The following is a 22778-nucleotide window of genomic DNA, read 5'->3' as shown; positions in this document are numbered from 1 at the left end:
TTTCAGAAACGCAAATGGGCTTGAGGCCCGATCAGAAAAAAAATGAAAGGGTGTGTGAATGGAATCAGGGTTTCAAACAGAAATGAGCAAAGCTGCCCAAGAGCCAGGCCCAAAGTCTTCTTCATTCACTAGCCTAGCACATTAGGGGTTCTGCCTCCACCACTTCATTTGCTCTCATCCTTCCCCAGAGCAGAGAAGAATGGCGCTCGCCGCACACCCACACCACAGCCTTTGCCGAATCAACCACGCCGGCCACCATAAACCGAGAAGCACGGCGGCGCCGATCGCCTTCAAAGTCACCTCTGGCGACCGCTCCGATCTCTCTCTCTTCTTCGCGTGCGAGAGAGAAACTCTCACGCTTCTTCGTCAGTCGCCGCTGGAACGATCACGGCCGCCTTGAACCAGAACACCACCAGTGTTCACAGGTCACGACCAAGGTCGCCGCCGGTTCTCGCGTTGACGTCCTCCACCGCCATGACCAAATCCAGTCGCCACCGGTGCCTTCGCGGTACGACCCTTCTCGCACCGGAACTGCTGCGATTCCCAGCCACCTTCACCGGCGCGTGACTCCTTTCTCTCCCTTTCTCTATTGTTGTCGCCGTTGCCAAAGAGGCTGGAGCCGCCGCCACTGAGACCACCACCAGCGTGGTTCCACCGTTGAGCTATCAGAGAGGACAGTCACAGAGGCTTGCCGAGACAATGTTTGGGGGTTTGGAAATGAACTGAGACATAGAGGTTTAAATTGTTGGTTTGTTTTGGCTTGTGATTGCTGTAGTCAAGGGGTGGTTGGGGTTAGATTATTGTTCTAGCAGAGGAATGGAATTGGGATGGCGTGATTCATGCTGACTGAATGGGATGGGTCTCAAGAGCAGAGAGACTGAGATCAGTGATGGCTGGGGAGGATGACAGTGATATGAGAGGCACATTATGAGAAGGTTTTATCTCATACTCTTTCTTTTGGTGATTGGATTAAGGAATGTAAATGAAAGAAAAATTGAATCTGCTTTGGCATTCTTTGTTGCTAGAGTAATGAATGGGTATCGATGAGTCTGCCTTGGTGTTCTATTTTTCTGGTGATGATCAGTGTTTATGGGATCATAGATATTCTATTTTTTTGTGGATTGTTGAGAATGGATGAACGACAAGGGAGGGAACAAAAGCAAACCAGAAGTAACAGATAATATATATCCCAGTATAATTACATCTTTAGTCCACATATGAGCAAGCAAACCATGCCAAGCGTTATCAAATCAAATGGAAGCAGATATCAACCCAACGCAAGCAGACAGCAGCCATCAATATCCCAAACATTCATAGCATATGAGCAATTTAAGAGTGAAGACTTACCTTTCGCGTTCTAGCTTTTCCTTGCTTCGTAAGTGCCTGCGAGCTACCACCAGGAAGATGCTAACGAGAGTGGATAGATGAAGATGCCCCCTGTGGATAGTGAGGGTACCGTTATGTGAATGGGGAGGAATCAATTTTCCCTTTTTTTTGTGAAAAACGTGTCTCGGCCTCTTTTCCTGCTTCCTGTCTGTTCTCTTTTCCTTTGCACCAGGTTGGGTCACTGCCACCCTGCCATTCAACCGCTCTATTTCCTTTTTCTGCTCTCCATGGTCAGGCAAGACATTTCCATGTCTAGTAATCAGGCCAAGGTAGTGTTGGGTTGTGCATGGCTTACCAAAAGATTCCCATCCTAATATGGGAGATAACGTGAAGGAAAAGGAAAACTGGAAACCTGGAAGGCTGATAGTGAATCAGTTTTGACTTTTGCCAGGATCATGTTCTACCTTTATGTTTTGTTTCTTTCCATTTTTTTTTTAACATTTTGACAAATGAATTAAAATAAAAGAACATAAAGATAAAAATAGAATAAAATAGAACAGCCTAAAATAAAATAACCCTAAATGAAAAATCAGAATAACCAAGAAATAAAATAAAACACAATATAATAGAATAAAATACAATAACTCAAAATAACAAAATAAGATAAGATAAATTCAGAATAAAAAAAATAAATAAAATAAATAAATTCCATTATTATTTATTTATTCACCCGGACGAAATTAGGTGTTGACAATATGATAAAAGAAAAAGAAAATAAATAGAAGAGACAAAACTTCACATTTTGATTATAGATATATTTTAGTGATTATAAAATTTAGAGAGTACTAAAACTTGGACCAGTCACTCAGTGCATACTCTCGCTAAGCGAAACCCCCCAAACAGTGGATTATACCCTCAGCTCACTCGCTCAGCGCATGTCATTCGCTATTTGAATAAAACTGACAAAGCTCTCAAACCTCAACAATTCGCCCAACGCATACCATTCGCTAAGCGAAATTCCTCTGACAGAAAATCCACCTCTACCACCACTCGCTGAGCGAATTCACTCGTTGAGCGAGTGAATTCGCTAAGCGAGTTTGCATAGTTATGCAACACTAAATCTGCAGAATTACGCAACCTACATCAAATTTACCAATTCCAACTATTTTTCCCATCTATTATATTGTTTTATATACTTAATTAAACTTAACTAAGTTTGTTTAAACCCTTCTAACATCAATTTAAACAAGTAGCTACAAGATCTCAACCAAAAACTCAACTTAGAGACTCAAATTGAATTCTACCACTTGTGGTACAATTTCAAGCAACTTAGGGACTCAAGCAAGTCCCAAATGACTTACCAAAACTCATCAAACTGACCATTTGAGCACAAAACCTTTAACTCAAGTTTTTATTAGTTCACTTCCTCAAATTGAGTTTTAAACCAAGTACAACTCTACCTTATCTATCACCAAACCTTCTCCCCACATATTTCATTCATTTTAAACATCTTAACCACTCATAACACACTCAAAACAGACTTCACATACTTCAAACCAGTTCACAAGACTTCTCTCATAGTCTTCACTTTCTAAGACCTCATTTCTAGACCAAAATAACCTATAAGTAACCCTTGCTCCCAATAATTCCATCATCACAATTCACTTTATCAACACTAAATTCAACATCAATGTCATATACAAATAAATTCAACATATTATACATCATTCATCAACACAAAACGTCAAACATCTAATTGATTTCTCTACATTCAATCATAGAACAAAATTTTACTCACACAGTTCAATATTCATGCATCCTCTAACATACACAATTATCATCAATTCAAGAAAACTCTACCTTCCCTTACCTCTAAACCAACTGCCAAACTTTAAAAATGCTCGGACGATTACTTGAACCGCAAGGAATACCTAGATGAACCTACGAAACACCAAATTAGAAACGAACAGAGTTCTTAGAATTCTAGATGAATCAAGAACATGTAGGAGATGCATGATTACACATGCAACAGAACAATATTACTCTAAAACAGATTTAGGAACGAAAGGGGAAAAATGAGTCGAAACTTACTTGCTCTATTAAATAAACTGATCGGATAGAATGGTAGACCTTGACGCCGTGATCATCTAGGCACCTCATGATCGTCAAATAAAGGACTTGAGATCAAGAACTCTTAGAAACAAGGTAGAAAACTCTAGAAAAATGATTTCGTGAACGTTTTAAAATAATAAAACTCGTTTATAACAAAATTATTTATAATAAAACCGTTTAATACTAAAATAATCGAGTCTCACTATTTTTATATTCCCATTACTTCTAAAATATACCATTTTCTGGGGTTTTACAAAGTCAATTAATAATAATGTTAATTTAAAATTAAAAATAATAGATAATTTAGATTAAAATATTTAAAAATTCAAAATTAAAATATCATATAATCATTAAAAAATTTAAAAAATTATTCCATAAAATAAAATTCGTAAAATATTCCGGATCTTCGCATTGCACTAAAACCGTCATGGCCATTATAATTATAGTCACCATTATGGTCAACTTTATAATCATAACTATTATTATTAATAACATAATCAAGATTGTCATTATTTTTCTGTGACTTGTTGACATAATAATCATGGATGTAATAATAAATATGATTAATGACTTAATCATTTTCATCACTCACTTTTTAAATATTTTAATTGTAATGACATGTTATTTGTAATCTGTTTTCAATTATTGTCACTAAGTTACTTCATAAGCTGGATAAGTATGTTACAAAGAGAAATCTATGGAAAAAAAATCATATCTATATTCAATATTACTTTAAGGTTTCGCCAAAGTTAATGATAAAGATATAAATAATAATATTATCTTTCAATTATAAAAAATAATATAATTATCTTTAGCTCGATAAGTTTGTTACGAGGAATATCTAAAAAAATATCATATATATTCAATATTACTTTAAAGTTTCGTAAATGCTGATGATAAGATATAATAAATACTAAAAAAAATGGTATACCACACGTGAGACCAAAATATAAAGCTTTTCCCCATTAAGACCACAAGTTCAACACTTTCTTAAGAAAAATCTATAATGAAAAAAATATATATTAACCATATGAATCAAATTTAATATTATAATATAATTTTGTCCACAAAGTCTGATTCGTAAATGATGTTTCCCAAAATTTCAAAGATTAGTTCGTCAATGTTTCAAATGCATCATCTTCTTGCAGACCAAACGTATAATGTAAAATTGTCTTTTACTATGTAAACTTTTATTATCTAGTAGACGTTTTTCAACTCTTCTTCGCTTTTTATAGAATGGGATGTCTCAAAAAAAAATTCGAGTTCTTAGTAATGTAATTAAATATTTTACTCAAATATAAATTAATGCAAAAAGGTAAAATCAAATTATGATAAAAATAATTATTATAAAGATGTTTTCTCATAATAAATTCATTTGAATGAGTATCAATTATGAGTTCATTGGTCAAGATTTAATGTCCAACTTACTTGTGAGAAATTAAATATTTTTATTAAGTTATTAATGGTGAGAATGTTTCCAATAAGTATAAATAGACATGCGATATCATAATCTAAAGAATAAATGTGACCTTTAAAAACATAGTATTCAATATTTGACACCTATTAATCAACATTAAATTTATCTATTTATGAATACAATTTTCAATATCTGATAACTAATCTGTCTCTAAAAAACTATTTAATAATCATTCTATAATTTTATTGACTATAAATTATATATTGATTATAAATCATATAGATACCCAATAAACAATATTATATTTAAACAATATCATATTTAAATATTGTAGTTAAGCTTGGACATAATTAATTAAACTGTACTAAATTATAGTTAACTATATTTTTATTAAACTAAAGAAAACTGAATTACTTACTATAACAACTAACTGTATTATTTAACCGTCCAGTTTTAAAAATCTGAATTTATATTAATTAACTAATAACTGAACTTACATCGGGTAGTCTTCTCTGTAATGCGAGTTTGTGTACTGCAAGTTTTTATACTGCTGGGTTTTACTCAAGTTTGTGTAATGTGGGTTTTACTCAAGTTAATGTGTGTACAGTGATCATATATTACCATAATTTTTAACAAATCAATTCAAGTTAGCTATCACCATTTCAATTAATTTATGAAATTAGACCAAAAGTGACACAGCTCTCCACTGCAAAAGCTCTTCAGGTAATTTATAAAACAAAACTTTTAAATTAACACTATTTCATAATACTTTTTATAACACTTCCTTTACCATCTCAACTAACATTTATATTGCTCACATGTATTTTTTTTTACCAACTTTTATAAAACACACACACACATACATATATATATATATATATATATATATATATATATATATATATATATATATATAACATTTTATTGGATAAATGATTATTTAATCAAAATTAAAATTTCACATCAATCATGTAAAAATTATCTACAAACTGATGTCAATTATGAAACAAAAACTCAAAATTGAATATAAAACATTAGTGTCAAATCATTCATGTTTCTCAGTATTTTATATGGTTTATTATTCATAAAGTTACTTGATTGAGGATTTTTGTTTTCAAGTACTAGAACAACTTGGATATTTTAACCTATTAATTTTTTTCTCTCTTTCCGTCTGTAAAGTTTGCAATGGAGTCATGCAGCTAAATCGAAGCAGAAATCAATTAAACAAGTGGTGAGAGAAGGGAATGGGATCAACAAAAAGCAAAAAAACAAAATTTCAATTAACTCCATAAACAGCAAATATTATAAGTTCAGTTTTTCTAACTTAAACTAGATAATAGTATAAATAATTTTTGGTTAAAATGAATTAGTTTTTTTTAGTATAAAACAGTGCAATTAATTATAGTTTAATATAGTTAAATTATTTTTGCTCAGTAGTTAAGCTAATGGAGATCTATCTACCCATGTAATCTTATGGAACTTGTACAATTTTTGAATTTAATTCCAAACAATTACTAGCATTAAAATCACGATTTTTTGGTCAACAAAAAATCAATCCTATATTTATTCATACAATTACCAGTTGATCTACCTATAAACAAATTTTAGAAACAAATTATTTTGTGTTGAAAACATTGTAACAGACTTGTACTCTTAATTATTTACAAAATATTATAAAACATTTATAAAATATTCACATCTTTCATTCCGTTTTTATTCCTCATCCTATGTCTATAATTTTACCCATTACTTATTATTTTTAATGTTTTTCCACTTTTTCTTCCTTTGGTGTTAATGAATAGTTTTCCTTTTTTATTAAATAATAAATATAAAAACATTTATTTACGTGATTCTTGATCAATTAATAATCCCACAATATTGAAGTCAAAATCTGACTGGCATGTCAATTTACGAAAACAGAGTTTGGAGGATTCAGTGGCAATGGCGTGAAGTTTCTTCTATTTTTTTAGTTAGGGTTGAAATTTGTTTCTATAATTGATTTAGTTTACTGTTCAAATCGGTGTGTTGCTGTTAAAACCAACCGCAGAAACAAAAAACGAAGTAGTTAATTATTAATTATTAATTATTTAATAATATTTGTGAATTAGTGGGAAAAAGATAGGAATAAGATCCACTATGAAATTGGCAGCAGCACACCGTTAGTTTGTTATATAGTGGAGAAAACACAGCTACTGAATTTTACTTTCCACGTGGCAACAGCTACACCCTTATAATTGATACAATTATTTCCCGCCAACCTAAGATTCATGAATGTGTCAACGCACATTCATCAACAAAACAACCGTCCTTATCTTATCTTCTTCTTTTAATAATATAAATAATTTTCTTTTTTTCATTCATTTATTCATCTTTTCTCTATCATTCTCTGTTCTAAACCCGCATAACAGAGCCACCAAAGGTTTTCATTTGACGCTATGGGGGATTTGGAGAAGCAGGAGAGGGTCTTGGAAGAGGAAGAGAGAGAGAGTTTGCTCGAGGGTGTGGCGGTTTTGGACTTTGACGTGCTCTGTTCCACTGTGGCTTTGCAAGCTCAGCATGGAAAATGGGGGAGGCTTGGTGTTGGTGATGATGATCAAGAAGAACAGAGTGGTGAGTTTGGTGTTGTCCTAAGGATGTGGGAGGGTGAGATTCTTGAGTGTTTCGATGATCATCGCATCGCCCTTGAATCCACATGGTAATCAATTGTTCATTCTGTTTTTTTTTTTTTCATTCTGGGTAATCATCATTATTCATTCTGTTTTTTTTTTCTTCTGGGTATTCATCGTTGTTCATTCTGCTTTTCTTTCCCTTCTGGGTATACGTCATTGTTCGTTTTGGTTTTGTTTCCCTTCTGGGTATTCACCATTGTTCATTTTGAGGCCTGTCTTGTTTTTTCAATTATGTAATGTATAACAGTTCGTAAAAAGACTTTTTTTGTTTTTGTTTTTTGGAATAAAAGTATTGAAATGAGCTTAGCTAATATTGTTCTAAAAGGTAAAAACACTTGCTTGTTATGAATTTAGTCCTTTATTTTTCTATGAAGTTATCAAGGGGCTCAAAATTTGATTTTGAAAAGTAGGAGTTAAGATGTTTTATGAGATCATGATCTGCCATGTCTGAAAATAAAAGTTCATTCATTTGGTTGTTACAGCTGTCCTTGCTACCGGTTTGGGAAGAACATGAAGAGAGCTGGTTTTGGTTCTTGCTACATTCAGGTAAGCGATAACATTGATCAGAAAGTTAAACAGCTTTTGTTTTGGTAAAAATGATGAAACAGTTGCTAAGAAATTCTTAGAACGATTGTGTTTATAATTGGCAGTTGTTTAGCTTGTTTCCTTGTCTTATTTTGCAGGCAGCGATATATTTTGTTCTTGCCATGGGTGCCTTTCTTAACTCCATTGCCTTTATTGTCACGAGACGTCACTGCAATCTATATCTGGCAGTTGCCGTCGTTGTTTCCTTTGTAGCATATTTAGGGTTCTTCCGCACACGACTAAGAAAGAAGTTCAACATCAACGTGAGTATTTTTCTGTATTTGTTTAGATTTACTGATTACTGATGAATGATTCAACAATTATGGTTAACATTGAGCCATAAGGCTTCCTATTGCGTGGATTCAAATGCAAGACTACTTGCTTTATTTGCTTGTATTGTATATAATTTGATATGTTTTGAGAAACTAATACGCTCTTTATTTGTAACTTTTTCAGGGTAGTGACAGTTCCTTGGACGATTGCGTTTACCACTTCGCCTGTCCTTGCTGTACATTATGTCAGGTCATTTTCGAAACTTTCCTTCCCTTCTCAATTAAGTCATCTTGAGTAATTTTTAAAAACATGTTCTTACAACTAAAATTCATATCAGTTTCTTCCAATGACAATACTGAATAAGGGTAATTTCTTGAGCTAAGCAAAATGGGGTATTTGATCTATAGTAATTGGAGTGAATGGTGAGATTTAACATGTGTCTTGGAAACATGATGCAGGAATCTAGAACGTTGGAGATGAACAATGTTGAAGATGGCACTTGGCATGGTCGGGGTGACAAAATATGCATAGGAGGTTATGGCCAAGAGGGCAAAGGATTCTTTCAGTTAAATCCTCCTTCGATTATGAATATTGATGAAAGTTCATTGGAAACAAAAGCAGACACAAATGTCAGCAATCCATCTTAATTGAAGGTGGCGAGGAAGATTTTAAGGAATTTAACATGCACATTGGCCACACATTTAAAAATCCCATTGAAAATTTCTTGCTGAGATGAAATGTAGTGAGCAGTCCTCCATACATGGAAAGTTCATGTTAAGGACTATATTGTTATGGGCGAGAGGAGTGAAACACAAGTATTGTTAATGGGATGACTTTCCATTTGCTCGAAGAGCGATGGTTTGATTCAGATTCGCTCTGGGAAGGAGATGTTGTAATAGAGTCTGATGATGGTACAAAAATGTTGCCATCTTATTGTTCATAATGTAATGTTTCATGAGATTAAGTGTTGATAATTCACACCCAGCAATATTTGAAATTGAGGAAAAGGAAAAATAATAATCACAATGCTTTCATTGAGAGTCGAACTCAAGACCTCCCGCTTACTAAACGGGTGCTCTAACCAACTGAGCTATGAAAGCTTTGTCGATACTAGAAATACAATATTTATATTTATATTTTTACACCTAAAGGACTTCAATTCACTTGTAGAACTATTCCATTGTATTTTAGGTAGGGTAGTGTTAAGTGGCGATGGAACTCCAAATCTCATGTTCACCTATTTCTTTTTAATTAATTTATTATATTTTTTCTTCTTTATTTAAAAAGTGGTATCAAATATATTATAAGCAGCCATAATCTATCGATTTGTTTTTTTCTTTGCACTTTCTCTTTGTTTCACCTTCCATTGAAATTATTTCAAAATCTATACAATTTTAAAGTCCTGGCACACATTAATCATCATATTACTATAACTTATAACGATCATTCTTCCTATATTTCTTTTTAATAATTCTTTATATATATATATATATATATATATATATATATATATATATATATATATATATATATAAAATAAAGCATCGTAATCTAGTTCGTAAACTAAAAGGTTTTTAAAGAATAAGTTTCTATTTTTTTTTCTTAATCAATTAGGTATTAAAACTTTTAGACTTATACTATTTCATAATTATGTAATATTAACCAATGGTTAAATTATTTGATATCATATTTATGGTCTTACATGCTTAAAATGTTCTAAAATAGAAAGATAAATTTAACACTTAAAAAAAATTAAATTAGAGACATTGCACAATTCTTTTTATAGCTATATTATCAATATACAGTATATATTGTTTTTATCATTAATTAAATTTCTTAAGAAAGTTCCCTAAAGAGAAGGGGAAAATAAGACATAAATACGTGTTTTGTTGTGATGTGTCACTTGTGTATTAGGCTTCTAATGTATAGGTTATGCATTAAGAATAATGAATTTAACGAAGAATCACAACTCTAAGTATAAGGAAGAGAATGGTGACAAAAAGGTACCGGAGAAATGGAAAATAACAATGTTCTTCTTTGGATTACATGAATAAAAAAAAATTTGTAGAGCATATTTTTAGAAATAGGAAAAGTGAGAGAGCTATTAAAATAAAATTATTAAAGAAAAAAAGTCCAACACCATATTTTTTTATTGAGTATTTGATTTTTTTTTTGTTGGAAACTGAAAACAAATTAAATTTTGGTGAATTTAATAGAAACTTAATCTAATCAAAACAAAATAAGTGTCAAATTCATTTCAAAATGAACTCAAGTTGAACACTTATCAATTGACTATAGAAAGCTTAATTAAGCCACAAGGAATTATCATTTTTTACTTCCTTTCATGGACTAGACGTTGCAAAGGTTAGTTGAACAAGTTTATTACTGTTTTTTTGACAATTTTTAAGATATAATAATATTGTAGTTGATCATAAAGAGAAAACTATTATTACTTTTTCTTTTGGAATATTTGCATATGAAAGAATTTCATTTAGATTATACGATGCTCCAACTACTTTTCAAACATGCATGATTGTTATTTTTTAAGAAAATAATTACCAACTCCATGTAATATTGGTCATTAAAGCTAGATGAAACACTTTGGACATATAGAACAATTGTTAAAATACTTATAGGTATGACTCCATTTAATTGGTTTATGGTAAGGCATGTCAATTACTAGTGGAGCTTGAGCATAAAGCCTTTTGGGTCTAAAGGCCTTGAATTATATTTCAAAGTTACTGGTGAAAAAAGGAAATTACTGGTCCATGAATTGGAAGAATTAAGGCTACAAGCCTACAATTCAGCAAATATTTATCAAAGCAAAATCAAGGCATACAATGATCAAAATTTTTTGAAATGAAAGATCAAAGTAGGACCATAAGTCATACTCTTCAATTCCAAGTTGAAACTCTATCGGGGTAAGCTGAAATCTAGGTAGTTTAGACCTTTCATTATCAAGCATATCAGTCTATAGGTGGCAATAAAGATTGAAGATCCAATTACAAAGAGGAGCTGAATTGTCAATGGTTAGGGGTAGAGTTATGAAAACAGGTCATCGACCCAGTTCGATCCATTACGGGTTGGTCACCTAGTGAGCTAACACAACCCGACTCACTTATTAGTGAGCTAAAGAAATTTAAGTCTAACCCGACTCACCACGAGTTGGTGGGTCAAACAAGTTAGCTCACTTAATTAAAAAAATTAGAACTTTTTTTTTCTTCAATCTATCATATTTTTTAATATGTAACCAAAATCTAAAAAGTTCAAACCTATACTAATTTTTTTTCTCCTTTTAGACAATAAATAAATCATTCATCCCAAAAAATAAAACACAATTTTAAATAAAATCTAATAATCTCAAAATTTAATTCAACATATTTAGCTTAAAACTTAAACTTCATGGCATGGACTTCTCTCTCATAAAATTTAAATAAAGAAGTTTACAAGACTGACATGGATTTTGTTTTTTATGTCCAAGTTGGTGAGTCAACCCGACTTAACTGATTTGAAATTTTCAATGAGTCAAAAAGGTACCCGGTCTACTAAAAATCCGACTTACCCAGCTCGAAGAGTTATCTTCTCACTGGATGAGCATAGAGATCACTAAACGAGTCTTTTTCTAGTAGACACTCACTAAGCAAGAAACTTATTCAGTAAGCGAGAATGTGCCATCAGAAAGGATGACTTAAGTTTAAATTTTACAAATTATTATTGAGTTATATGAACTTGGATGGAATGTAATAATAAGAAAGGGATTCCTAGGATGTGAATACTACAATGTGTTGTTTTGTATGTAGTGTATTGACAATAAGGATTAAAAATGAGATTATCCTAACTCTATTAGTTCTTTGATTCCTATAAATAAAAATAACTAATTGTAAAAGTTGATAGAGTTTTCTATCCAAAATTTTGACAAACGGTCGAATAATATATGTAAGTTACCGTGTCATATTTTACGGATCAATTTATATAAAACTTATATAAATTGATCCATAAATATAAAACTGTAAATATATATATATATATATATATATATATATATATATATATATATATATATATAATAAACTTATATATTTGATTTATTGCTTAATATTCAATTTATAATAATTTGATTAATATTGTAAATATGTTAAGTTGAGATGTTACATTATACATATATTACTTTTTTTTATTATGTTCATGATTTTAACTTTATCTCGAATTCATAAATTAATTATACAATTTTTATAGTTAAAAATTACAATACAAATTTGTTATCATAATTTGATTATTATAAGTATGGTAAGTACAATTAATAAATCAACTGTAATACAATATTTAAGTTTAAATACATTATAATAATTATATGTTTATTTATGCTTGTTAATTGTTAATTAATTTTAAATATATATCTTTATACTTATTTGAATACAACAGTTAGTTTAATTTGGTTTAATTCTTTATTTTGAATTTGAACTAAATCACGCGATTGAGAAAAATATAAATTGAAAGAATTAACAAAATTGTTCTTTATACTTTTTTTTAGATGAATTTGTAGTTATTTGATTGAATTGTTCCGATTTTGAGTAATTCTAATTTTAGTTATGGAAATGTTATTTTCTTTTTCTTCTTTTTACTTTTCCCCTTATAAAATAACGAATAACGACTTACGAAGAAATTTATTTAAATAGACCCTTAAAACTCATTAAAGTTGAAAATTAGGGTAATTGAGTTGAAAAAAAAGAGAGATTCGTTAAGCTAAGGAAGCAGGAAGAAGAAACATGTAGAAAGCATCTATATTTTATACTTTAACCAATTTTTTAACGTTATAACTAAAATAATATGCATTTATTGTAGATAAAATGTGAGCACCTAAGACATTCCTTATCCAATATTGCTCCTCATAAAAAAACGGTTCTTTCTTTAATAGGAAAAATACAAAACCTTCTTTCTTTTAGACAGGTTTAAGATCAGATCAAAAGATTCCCAGCATTGTTTGCTTGCGGAAATACAACGTGTCCAAATAAATTCAAGAAATATGATTTAAGCTCCACTATATCTTTAATAATCCCAGAAAAAAAATAATAAAATGAAAGGAAAGCAATTAAAAAAAATCGTTTTCTTTCATAATTACTAAATCAGTTTTAAAGCACTGGTTTAATTTTATTCTACATAAAAGGCAGAAAAAAAATCTTCTAATTAGTTTTTACCAGACAATAATACCAAAAAGCAAAATTTATTGGCAGCAAAAAGAAATATTATTTATCAATAATGTCCTTTATAATGTACAACCTGATTAACTTGCTCAAAGAAATTCATATAATTACCATATTTGGCTTGTAATGCATTCAATTCAACGAATAAGGGAAAAAGCCCAAACTTGATGGAGCAGGCACGTGTACACATGAATTACCCATTTGCATGATCGTAGTATAATAAAATAATTCAGCATCCACCCCCAGCACAAAAACCGGTTCAGTTATTCAGCGAATTGGGGCCCCGACCCACCATGTACTCCGCTCCACCTCTCTGCAGTTCATCAGCACCGGTCATGGGCATCATCGGGTGTACGGGAACCGGGCCGGAATTTGGCACGGCATGATACACGTGCTGTTTCAAACCGTCGTGAACCACTGCGGCGGAAGGATTGTAAGGTTGCAGTTCAGTCATCTGCCTCATGCCTGCACCATATACTTGACCCGAACCCGGAATCAAATGATGGTAGCCGATGGGAACCTGAGATGGCATCACTGCATGGTATGGTTGTTGAACGTAGGAGTAAGGTGTCTGCTGCATATTAACCGGCACAGTTCCCGGTTGAACCGGACCGGGAACATAGAAAACAGGAACCGGGTTTACTGTATGAGCAGAATAAGCAGATTCTTGGGGGTAGTGGACTACAGGGTTACCCGCGTAGAGGTTTTGGTTGAGGTTGGGTTGCGGTTCCGTTTCAGGTTCCATTTGATTTTCCTTGGAGTCCGAATCAGCAACAGAGTTTGAAAGTTTAGTCTTTACTGGGGGAAGGTTCGGAAGAGAAGGAACGCAGGGCGCTGATGAGGTGGAACAGTACGGTGAGGAAACAACCGGGGCGGGAGAACCCGGATCCGAAACGGAAACGTTGTCTTGGAGAACGGGTCGGTCCTTGGGTCGTGGGTCGCGTTGGTGTGTGTCGTCGGAGTTGTCTAATCCGAAGAGGTAATCGGGTACTTCCGAGACCATGGAAGAGGCTTCAGAGCGGCCACGCTCGAGACCCGAAACGCCACCGTTTAGTGCGTCGAGGAACCAGTTCTCGCGTTTGGCTGAACCGTTCAATAGCGAGCTGATGCTACTGGTTCGAGAGTCTTCCCCTTCGGGGAAGAGGAAGAGCCGAAGCCGAGCCGATCGCGGGTTCTGATTCTGTGCCACGCGGTCGTACTCGTCCATCATGTTCTCCACGTCTTCATCCGTCGTGACCGAGATTAACGCGTCCAGATCCTCGTTCGGGAGCTGGTACTTCGCGGTTATGTTGGTCATGCCTGCATCCAATAGAACGCCCACAGAAACTAAAAGTTATAATTGTAATTAAAAATTCAAAGACGAGGGATGTGGTGTGAGGTTGGTTTTCTTGTACCTGAGAGTTTGGAGAGTTTGAGAATGAGGGCGGAGAAGGAGATGGAGCGGTGGACCGCGACGATTCGAGTGTCGCCACCGACATAACGGAGCTGGTTGTCGTGGGGACGGGGGAGGATCTTGCCGCCAAAACTGCACATGAAGCGGACACGCGGCGGCGCGTCGTGGAAATGGTCGGAGCGAGGGGAGGAGGTGACGGAGTCGGCGTCTAAGTCGGGTTGGTAGTGAGAGTGTGACGTCATTCTCCGGCGAGTAGAAGTGGAAGCGTTACTTTAGAATGTGGATTCGGTGTCAGAGACACGTAGATTCCCCCCACTGGCATTGTTGTGGTTGATCTCTGAATTTATATAGGACCCCCCTCCTTCACCCACTTTATGCCTCATATTCTTTCTGTTTTCATTTTTTTTACACAAATGCCCAGGCTGTAATGTCATCGAATATATACAATATTTTAATAATATATACTCAATAAAGATTGTATTACTTTTTTCATAATATCAATTTCAAACGATAAAAAATAAAAGTATTCGCTAAATTATGATGAGTAATTTTTTATTTACATTATTTTATCTGTATTCATTGCATCACCTACTTTATTATATATATATATATATATACATATATATATATATTTATATATATATATATGCATATATATATATATATACATATATATATATATATATATATATATATATATATATATTTGTTTCCACTATAAAAAGTAGCAAAAATATTGCCCTGCTTATAAAATTATCCTAAAAAATACTGAAGCATACTGTTCGGCTAAACACTAATATAGTGCCATTTTACTCGGAAATGAGCTAGGTGGATATCATTTTTAAAAAATTAAATAAATAAATAAATTATACATGAAATAACTATTTAACAAATAGCTAAATCATGTTTCAAAGAATAATTTTACATATAAAATTCGTAAGTCTATTAAAATTTTAACTTTTTTGCCGTCAGTCCTATTATGATTTTAACATTTTTTTCTTATTTTTATAATGAAGTTGTATTCTTGTAGTGTGAGTTCAACATATTTTTAATATTCGACTATTTTAAAACTTTTTAAAAAAAGTAGAGTGAAATCACCCTAAGAAACATAACTTTAAATGTAAAAAAACTAAACAATTCAAATTCTAACCACTTTAAGATTAAATTCAAAAAGAAGAAGATAAAGTTGTGTTTATAAAGAAGACGGATAAATGTTTGTGTGTTAGCTACAATAAAATATTTAATTTCTTTACAATTATAAATATAAACATGTTTTTTGATATTTTATCTCTTAAAATAATGATTTTAAATTTTGTATCTTTAGAAAAAATTAAAGAAGAGAAAAAACTAAGTAAATATAAACATGATATCCCCCTTTCTAAGCAGTGGAAGGATCTTACCCTAAATCGGTATGATGGTAGCACCGACCTAGATGAGCATGTTGTCGTCTACACCACTAAGGTTAGTTTGTACTCGACTAATAATGCCATTATATGCAAAGCTTTTGCCATCACTCTAAAGTGGCCAGCCTTGGAGTTGTTCACCTGCCTTCCCCCATATTCTATTAACTGATTTGACATGTTGGCATCATCTTCATAACACAATACACCACAACCCACCACCATCACCTTACCTCCCTTACACTTCCTAACATTAGGTCGGTAAAGGGATAACCTACGAACTTTTAGTGAAAGGTTTAGTAAAGTGCATTGAAGATAAAAAAACCTAAACTTTGAGATGGTTCTCCACTATATAATCACGACACTAAGGCTGAGTTCTTTTGCGGACGACTTGTGTATGGCGTCGCCTTCAAGTATGGATGAGCTGAGGTAGCAGCTCGCTAAATTCATGCGATTGGAGGATGTGAGAGAATATCCAAACAAGATAAAAGTTAAGACTATGCTAGTTGAGAAGAAAGGTGTCGATAAGAGTTTTAACCACTCATGGTATTAACCCTAGACAACTTGTCTAAAACTTTTAACTCAATTGAGTTAAAAAATAAAAATGTTTTAATTCACTTTTGAATATACAAACACAATCAGTGTTTTGAGATAGGATAAATTCAATATAACAAAATCTGAGAACTTGTAAAGTTCTTTCTCTTATAATAAAAGCTTTAGACAATGTGAGCTTGGAGAGCAGCAAAATAAAAATTCAAAGATATACCTCTTGTAGTAATTACCCTTCTTTTTTATCTTTTTTGAGTCCTTTTTATATAGCCTTCTTCAAGAGATGATCATTAATTAGAGAGAGTTGACCTCTTGAGAGTAGTTGGCTTCTAATACGAAGATTTGTATTTTTCTGCATCTTGGGAAGAGCAATATTGCTTTATCAGTGAGAGCTTGTACGGTTATGACAGGACATAAAGCTTTATGAAAACATTTCAGGAATGTTTTCCTATTTCTCAATGTCTTTCTAATCCATGTACAAGGCTTTTGAATAAAACTTGGTATTTTCATTAATTGCATAGATAAAAAGAGAGAAAAGCAAAACAAACAGAGATACAGTACGTTCATGCATTTAATGTTCTTACGTTAACAGAGGGTTTAGGCGGGTTTAGGCATGATTTATAGTATAAGCGTTTAACGTGAGTCTATGCTTTTATTATTGTTTTCTCTATACACGATTTTTGTCAAATACTTTTTAATATTTTATAAATGACACTTTATTATTTATCTTGCTTTCATTTAACAAATATTTTTTACTATGCACTTCTCTTAAACATTTTACTCACTAAACAATATTTCGTTAATTGTTGTGTGTTAAACTTCAAAACTCGAGTTGTTATATAGTCTAGCCTCTCTAGACGATCTTGTCCTAACACCAGTCAACCATCTCCTTCTGTAGTAAGTTAGCTACCTTACGACCAAGCACAAGGGACCCACTTTGAAATTCCAACATCGTGCAAATAAGAGTAGCCAATTCAGTCTCCTCTACCAATTTTAGTTCACTATCCTTCAACCCTATTTGAATGTCTTTACGTATAATGATAATGACCCCCTCCAAACCACCCAAATCAACGAATTGGTCCTTGAGCTACCAACTTGGCAGAGTAGCTCAACTCTTAGTTTATTCTTGTCTTTACCCACTTCCTATTACTTTTGAGGACACAAACCTCCTGTTGCTACTAAAAGGTCAATGAGTATCTACAATTGCTCTCTTTAGGGTAGGAACCACAGTCTCTTCAATTTTGTTGGCCTCCTCGGCTAGTTGGCTCCTTAGCTTGCGGAACATGTCCTCGTTCGTTCCCACTTTAGTAGTGTGTTGGGTCGTGTAACCCACAAGCACCACAAAATTTTCAAATCAGCTAAAAACTACTCAACTTACAGGATACTCTATACATACCACACAAGTTAGCAACCGATTAAGGAGACATGTAAATTCTAACAATATTTTTTGTAGGTAGCTTTCGAGGAAGCTGCTTCAAGATCCTAGCAATTTCCGATCCTCCTCGGACAATATGTCCTTCAACCACTCCTTATACGTAAGGGGGTTATCGGTTCAGTAGAAAGGAAATTTTGGGTTGCCATTATCATAATAAAAATGTGAATGACCAGTCGAATTCACCACTACCCTAAAGATTCCATTCTTAAACTTCTTGAAGGATTAGAAATAGGCATCTAGAAAACATATACTTGGCTTGCTCACCAAGGATAACCAGGTAATGGGATCCCTGGTTACGTTAAGTAAAAATGAAGAAAGCACTCAAGTGAAGGAGATAAATTGAGAGCCTAGCATACACTAGTATAAAAACACCGTATAACGTCAGTGTTTTTGGCTTTTCATGTCGAATTCGAGGTCGACGTCATATCAGGAGACGTTAAATTGACGTCGAACATAGAACAATTCGACGTTTAAAGTAAAGAAAACTAATGTTGAATTTGTCAATATTCGAATTTAATATGTTTTTGTTTAAATTAATTGTGATCCTTTTTTACAACTCTACAAGATCTGAAAAGCAGAAAAATAACACATTTTAGTTTTTGGTATTTTATAAAGCATGAACTATGAACGTGTAGTGTAGTATCAACAACAAACAACAAACAACAAACAAGTTCAACAAAAAAAAAACAAAAAACAAGTTCAACAAATAAGTTCTTCAAACAAAAACGAAAACTAACCTTCAAAAGATGGGTTCGTCGAAATAAAGTGTTGCCACCAGTGAGAGAGAGAGAGAGAGCAGAATGTGCCTATGAAGGACAATAACACAAAAATAATTGGTCAAAACAAACTAAAAATCATACCTAAAGTAGTTAATTAACATGCACTTGTAACAAATGAAAGAAAGATTACATGTGATGGTCATCAAACATCGTTCCAGAAAAGTTTGAGTAGAGAAGAGGGTATCGCACGTTAAGATAAAGTGAATGAATTTTCAATCTCTCGCTCAAATTTTTAATGAATTCACTAACCTTTTAACGTCTAACGCTGGGGCATTCGACGTTTTATATCCTTTTGACATCTAATTCTAGGGAATTCGACGTCATACGTAAATACATTTTCACCTTCACGCCAAACATTTTTGCAAAATTTACCCAATATAACAAATTAACATTGAACTACAAATCTAAACGACGTCTAATAATTGCGTTTATTTACAAAACATCCATCGGTCATTTTTAACGTTGGCTATTCAGTGGTTGGACGTTGAACGCGTGACGTTATACGCTATTTTAGCACTAGTTATACTAATCCAAAAGCTTAAAGGCAACCCTGATTATTCGATGAAGTTGTGTTGGTACAACATTCAGAAGCCAAAGCACAACTACAGTAAAATCGTCAAAGGGTAAGCGAACATGCAGTTGTTAAAGAATTCCTCCTTCTACCCCCTCAATCATGGTAGACATTATCAATGACAGTCACCTTCCTAAAAGAGACTATATCCTCAAACACTCCTCTCTCAAACACATAGATATTATTCAATTAGGAATTCAAAGTTCTAGACCACCTAAATTTGAAAAATTTAGTTCTAACTAAAGGATGTACTCACTCATACCCATCCCCTCTAGGTAGTCGGGACTCAACATGCACTTCAGCGGGGTCTTCCATATTCTAAAATATCACCTCCATTTCCACCCTTTGGTACGAGATGATGATGCATCCGATCACATTCAAATTCGACTATTATTACTACTTCTGCTATCTGATTCCTCTCTAGAACCCATTTGACTTGCTACAAGAAATACTTGTTGAGTAATCGACTCTTGAAGTGATTGACTTGTCTCACAAGATATCAGTAGCAAAGCAATTTCATAGAACTTGGTACTCCTATTTGTAGCAAAAAATTGTGACTTTTGACCTTTCCACCCTTTCCCCCTAACCATTAGATCTCTCTAGATCTAAAAGCTAAGAATTGTGACTCTGCCCCTTCCAAGAATTGTATCGTTTCTTGAGTAGAACAATAGTCTCATACGCTCTTTCCCCATTAATCGTTACGCTTCTCGAGGCTAGGGGGGATATTAATACTTATAAGGTTATATATCCAAAGATGCAAATTTTCTTTGCAAGACGACTACTCAGTATTGATACCATGGTCGATAAGCCAAAAAATGATGATCAACTACTAATATGTGATACGTTGAAGCTCTTCACAAGACTTTAACATGTAACATGTAAAGTATGAGAGAATGATGTATCGTATATGACCGAGTACCTCTCCACCATACCAGTATAGGACTCGTCTTTTTACAAGTACATGTCAGACTACTAAGTCGATATGTATTCGACCCATTCATATTTGGCCAATTCAACATCACACAAGACACTTAATCACCATAGTCAATAGTTAACTACGATGATTCATAACCAATAAGTATTTGGGCCAATGAGCTAGGTCCATCTAAGTAAAATCCCATAAATAGTAAGTATAAATAACATATTTTATAAGGTATGTTAATTACGTTTCATTAATTACGCATTTATTGCTTACTCAAGTGAGAGACTAACTTGAATGTGAGAGTGTCTTTTGTAAACACAATCTTTTTTTGTCTTAAAGGAACAAACATTCAAGAAGAGGACGAATACTCTAGAGATTGAATTGAAGAGTCTTTGAAGTCTTCGTAGCAGACATTCTCGGCTCTATAATAACGTATTTTAATATATTTATTTGTTTTATTTAATACTTGGATTAGAAAAATATTTTATAATTATAGTTTTAAGGGTGAATTAAAATTACTTCTCTCCATTTTTATGTCTTTTTTTTTCTAATTTTTTTACCTTCTTAATATTGTAAGGATTAAATTTACTCAACATAGCAATAATTTAGATATAAATATTAATATATAAAATTTTCATAATGTGATATTAAATATAAAAATATTTATTACATACATCACTTAATAAATATGTTTAACTTTATTGAAAAAAAATGACTATCAGTGTGTTGAGTATGAATGACCCATCCCTAACATACGATACCTTCAAGCTCTTCACAAGTCTTTAACCTATAGTATGTAAAGTCTAAGTAATTGGTATATTGTGTATTACTAAGTTTCTCTACCAATATAAGACTCGGTTTAGTCGAAGGCATGTCAAACTACTAAGTCGACATGTACTCGGCCATCCCCACTCGACCAACGTGTCATACTTTTTCTTGCAATTTGGGCTCATGAAACATTTTTCTTTGAATAGAAAAAACATTTCTCTTGGATTTTTTAATTTATTAGTTTCGTGGTAAAAAGTATTCGTATAATGTCTCGTTATCTATCTGAATTGGAAAAACGTAGTTTCATTTCTTAATATTATAATATTTGGTTCTTCCGTAGGGTAGGGTTATATTTCTTACGACACAATCAATTGTTTCAATGTTAAGAAGCATTTATTTAACTTATAAATTCTTTAATAGCATGAATTATGCCGTGTGTATAATTGCTTTTGAGAAAAAAAAATGAAATTTTTTTTGGTAAAATTAAATGTTTCGTAGCAAGGAAAAGAATTTCAAAAGTATACTCATGTAATTTTAAAATAATACTACTTTTGATACAAAATATTAAAACCATACCACTTCAATGTACAAAATAAACTTCATTGCTAGCTCGTTTCTTCCACACAATCATTTAACTACTTTATACGTCTCCTCAAAAAAAAGGATAATATTTCCTTCAATTTTCCAAAATGACAGCTTCAAATTTGGAGTCACGCTAACAATTATTTGTATAAAGGAAACGAATAAAATAAATTAAAATAATAGGTGAAAAGAAGCAATGATTAATTTAAAATAGGAGGTGTCATAGTCAAGCTATAAAATTAATGTTGTTGGAGAAGATGGTGAAAATGCAAATATATTATGTGGACACATCTTTCTGAACGGTTTGTGTAATTGAATTTAAATACTATGAAACTGAAATTCATGTCTGTCGTCTGAGTTGCTGGGTATGAGTGGCTACAAATCGTTCCTCGGTATAAAGTCGTTATCCATTTCGGTTATTAAACTTCTGGCCGGCAAAATAAAGAAATTAGAAATAATTATTATGATTAATAAAATAGGTTGATTGGGTCTAAAAAAATTAGTTAGTTGAATGGAGATACCCTATGTGGTGGTCCTTAAAAGTTATGATAGGGCGTTGTGTAAGATGTGATGAGCATGAATGAGCACGGTTTAGGCTTATGGAAAGTGGTTTTAGGTTTTAAATATTGGGCCACGTCACCTTGTGTTTGTGGTTCAACGCCATTTTTGATGGGGACATGTTCTTGATTACAGTGGTACACCAACGTTAATATCTCATTAGTTTTTTGAAGGTTTCCACCTAGGATTTTTAATACCAGCAATTTTGTTTCTGAGAGATGGGGCGTGAGGTTTTGTT

At 32.8% G+C, this 22778-nt stretch overlaps 2 protein-coding genes and 1 non-coding gene across 3 annotated transcripts; 1 reads left to right on the top strand and 2 right to left on the bottom strand.

The window, feature by feature from the left end:
- Positions 1–7218: 7218 nt before the first annotated feature.
- Positions 7219–9356, top strand: LOC124832846 (protein PLANT CADMIUM RESISTANCE 11-like). The gene is made up of 5 exons (XM_047307164.2): positions 7219–7550; positions 8007–8070; positions 8208–8372; positions 8566–8631; positions 8841–9356. The coding sequence occupies exons 1-5, from the start codon at positions 7291–7293 to the stop codon at positions 9027–9029; spliced, it is 744 nt and encodes a 247-aa protein (XP_047163120.1). The 5' UTR covers positions 7219–7290; the 3' UTR covers positions 9030–9356.
- A 52-nt stretch (positions 9357–9408) lies between these two features.
- On the bottom strand, positions 9409–9482 carry TRNAT-AGU (transfer RNA threonine (anticodon AGU)). The gene has a single exon. It is a non-coding gene; the product is annotated as a tRNA-Thr (tRNA).
- A 4120-nt stretch (positions 9483–13602) lies between these two features.
- LOC124832848 (uncharacterized) lies at positions 13603–15392 on the bottom strand. Its single transcript, XM_047307166.2, has 2 exons — positions 14978–15392; positions 13603–14882 (listed from the first exon to the last, which is right to left on the bottom strand). The coding sequence occupies exons 1-2, from the start codon at positions 15216–15218 to the stop codon at positions 13843–13845; spliced, it is 1281 nt and encodes a 426-aa protein (XP_047163122.2). The 5' UTR covers positions 15219–15392; the 3' UTR covers positions 13603–13842.
- Positions 15393–22778: the final 7386 nt, after the last annotated feature.

The sequence above is a fragment of the Vigna umbellata genome, chromosome 1 (assembly GCF_029865625.1).
Source record: "Vigna umbellata cultivar VRB3 chromosome 1, Vumbellata_1.0, whole genome shotgun sequence".
In the NCBI taxonomy this organism is placed as follows: Eukaryota; Viridiplantae; Streptophyta; class Magnoliopsida; order Fabales; family Fabaceae; genus Vigna; species Vigna umbellata.
Note: the sequence above shows the minus strand (reverse complement) of the source record. Positions and strands in the feature narration are given on the sequence as shown.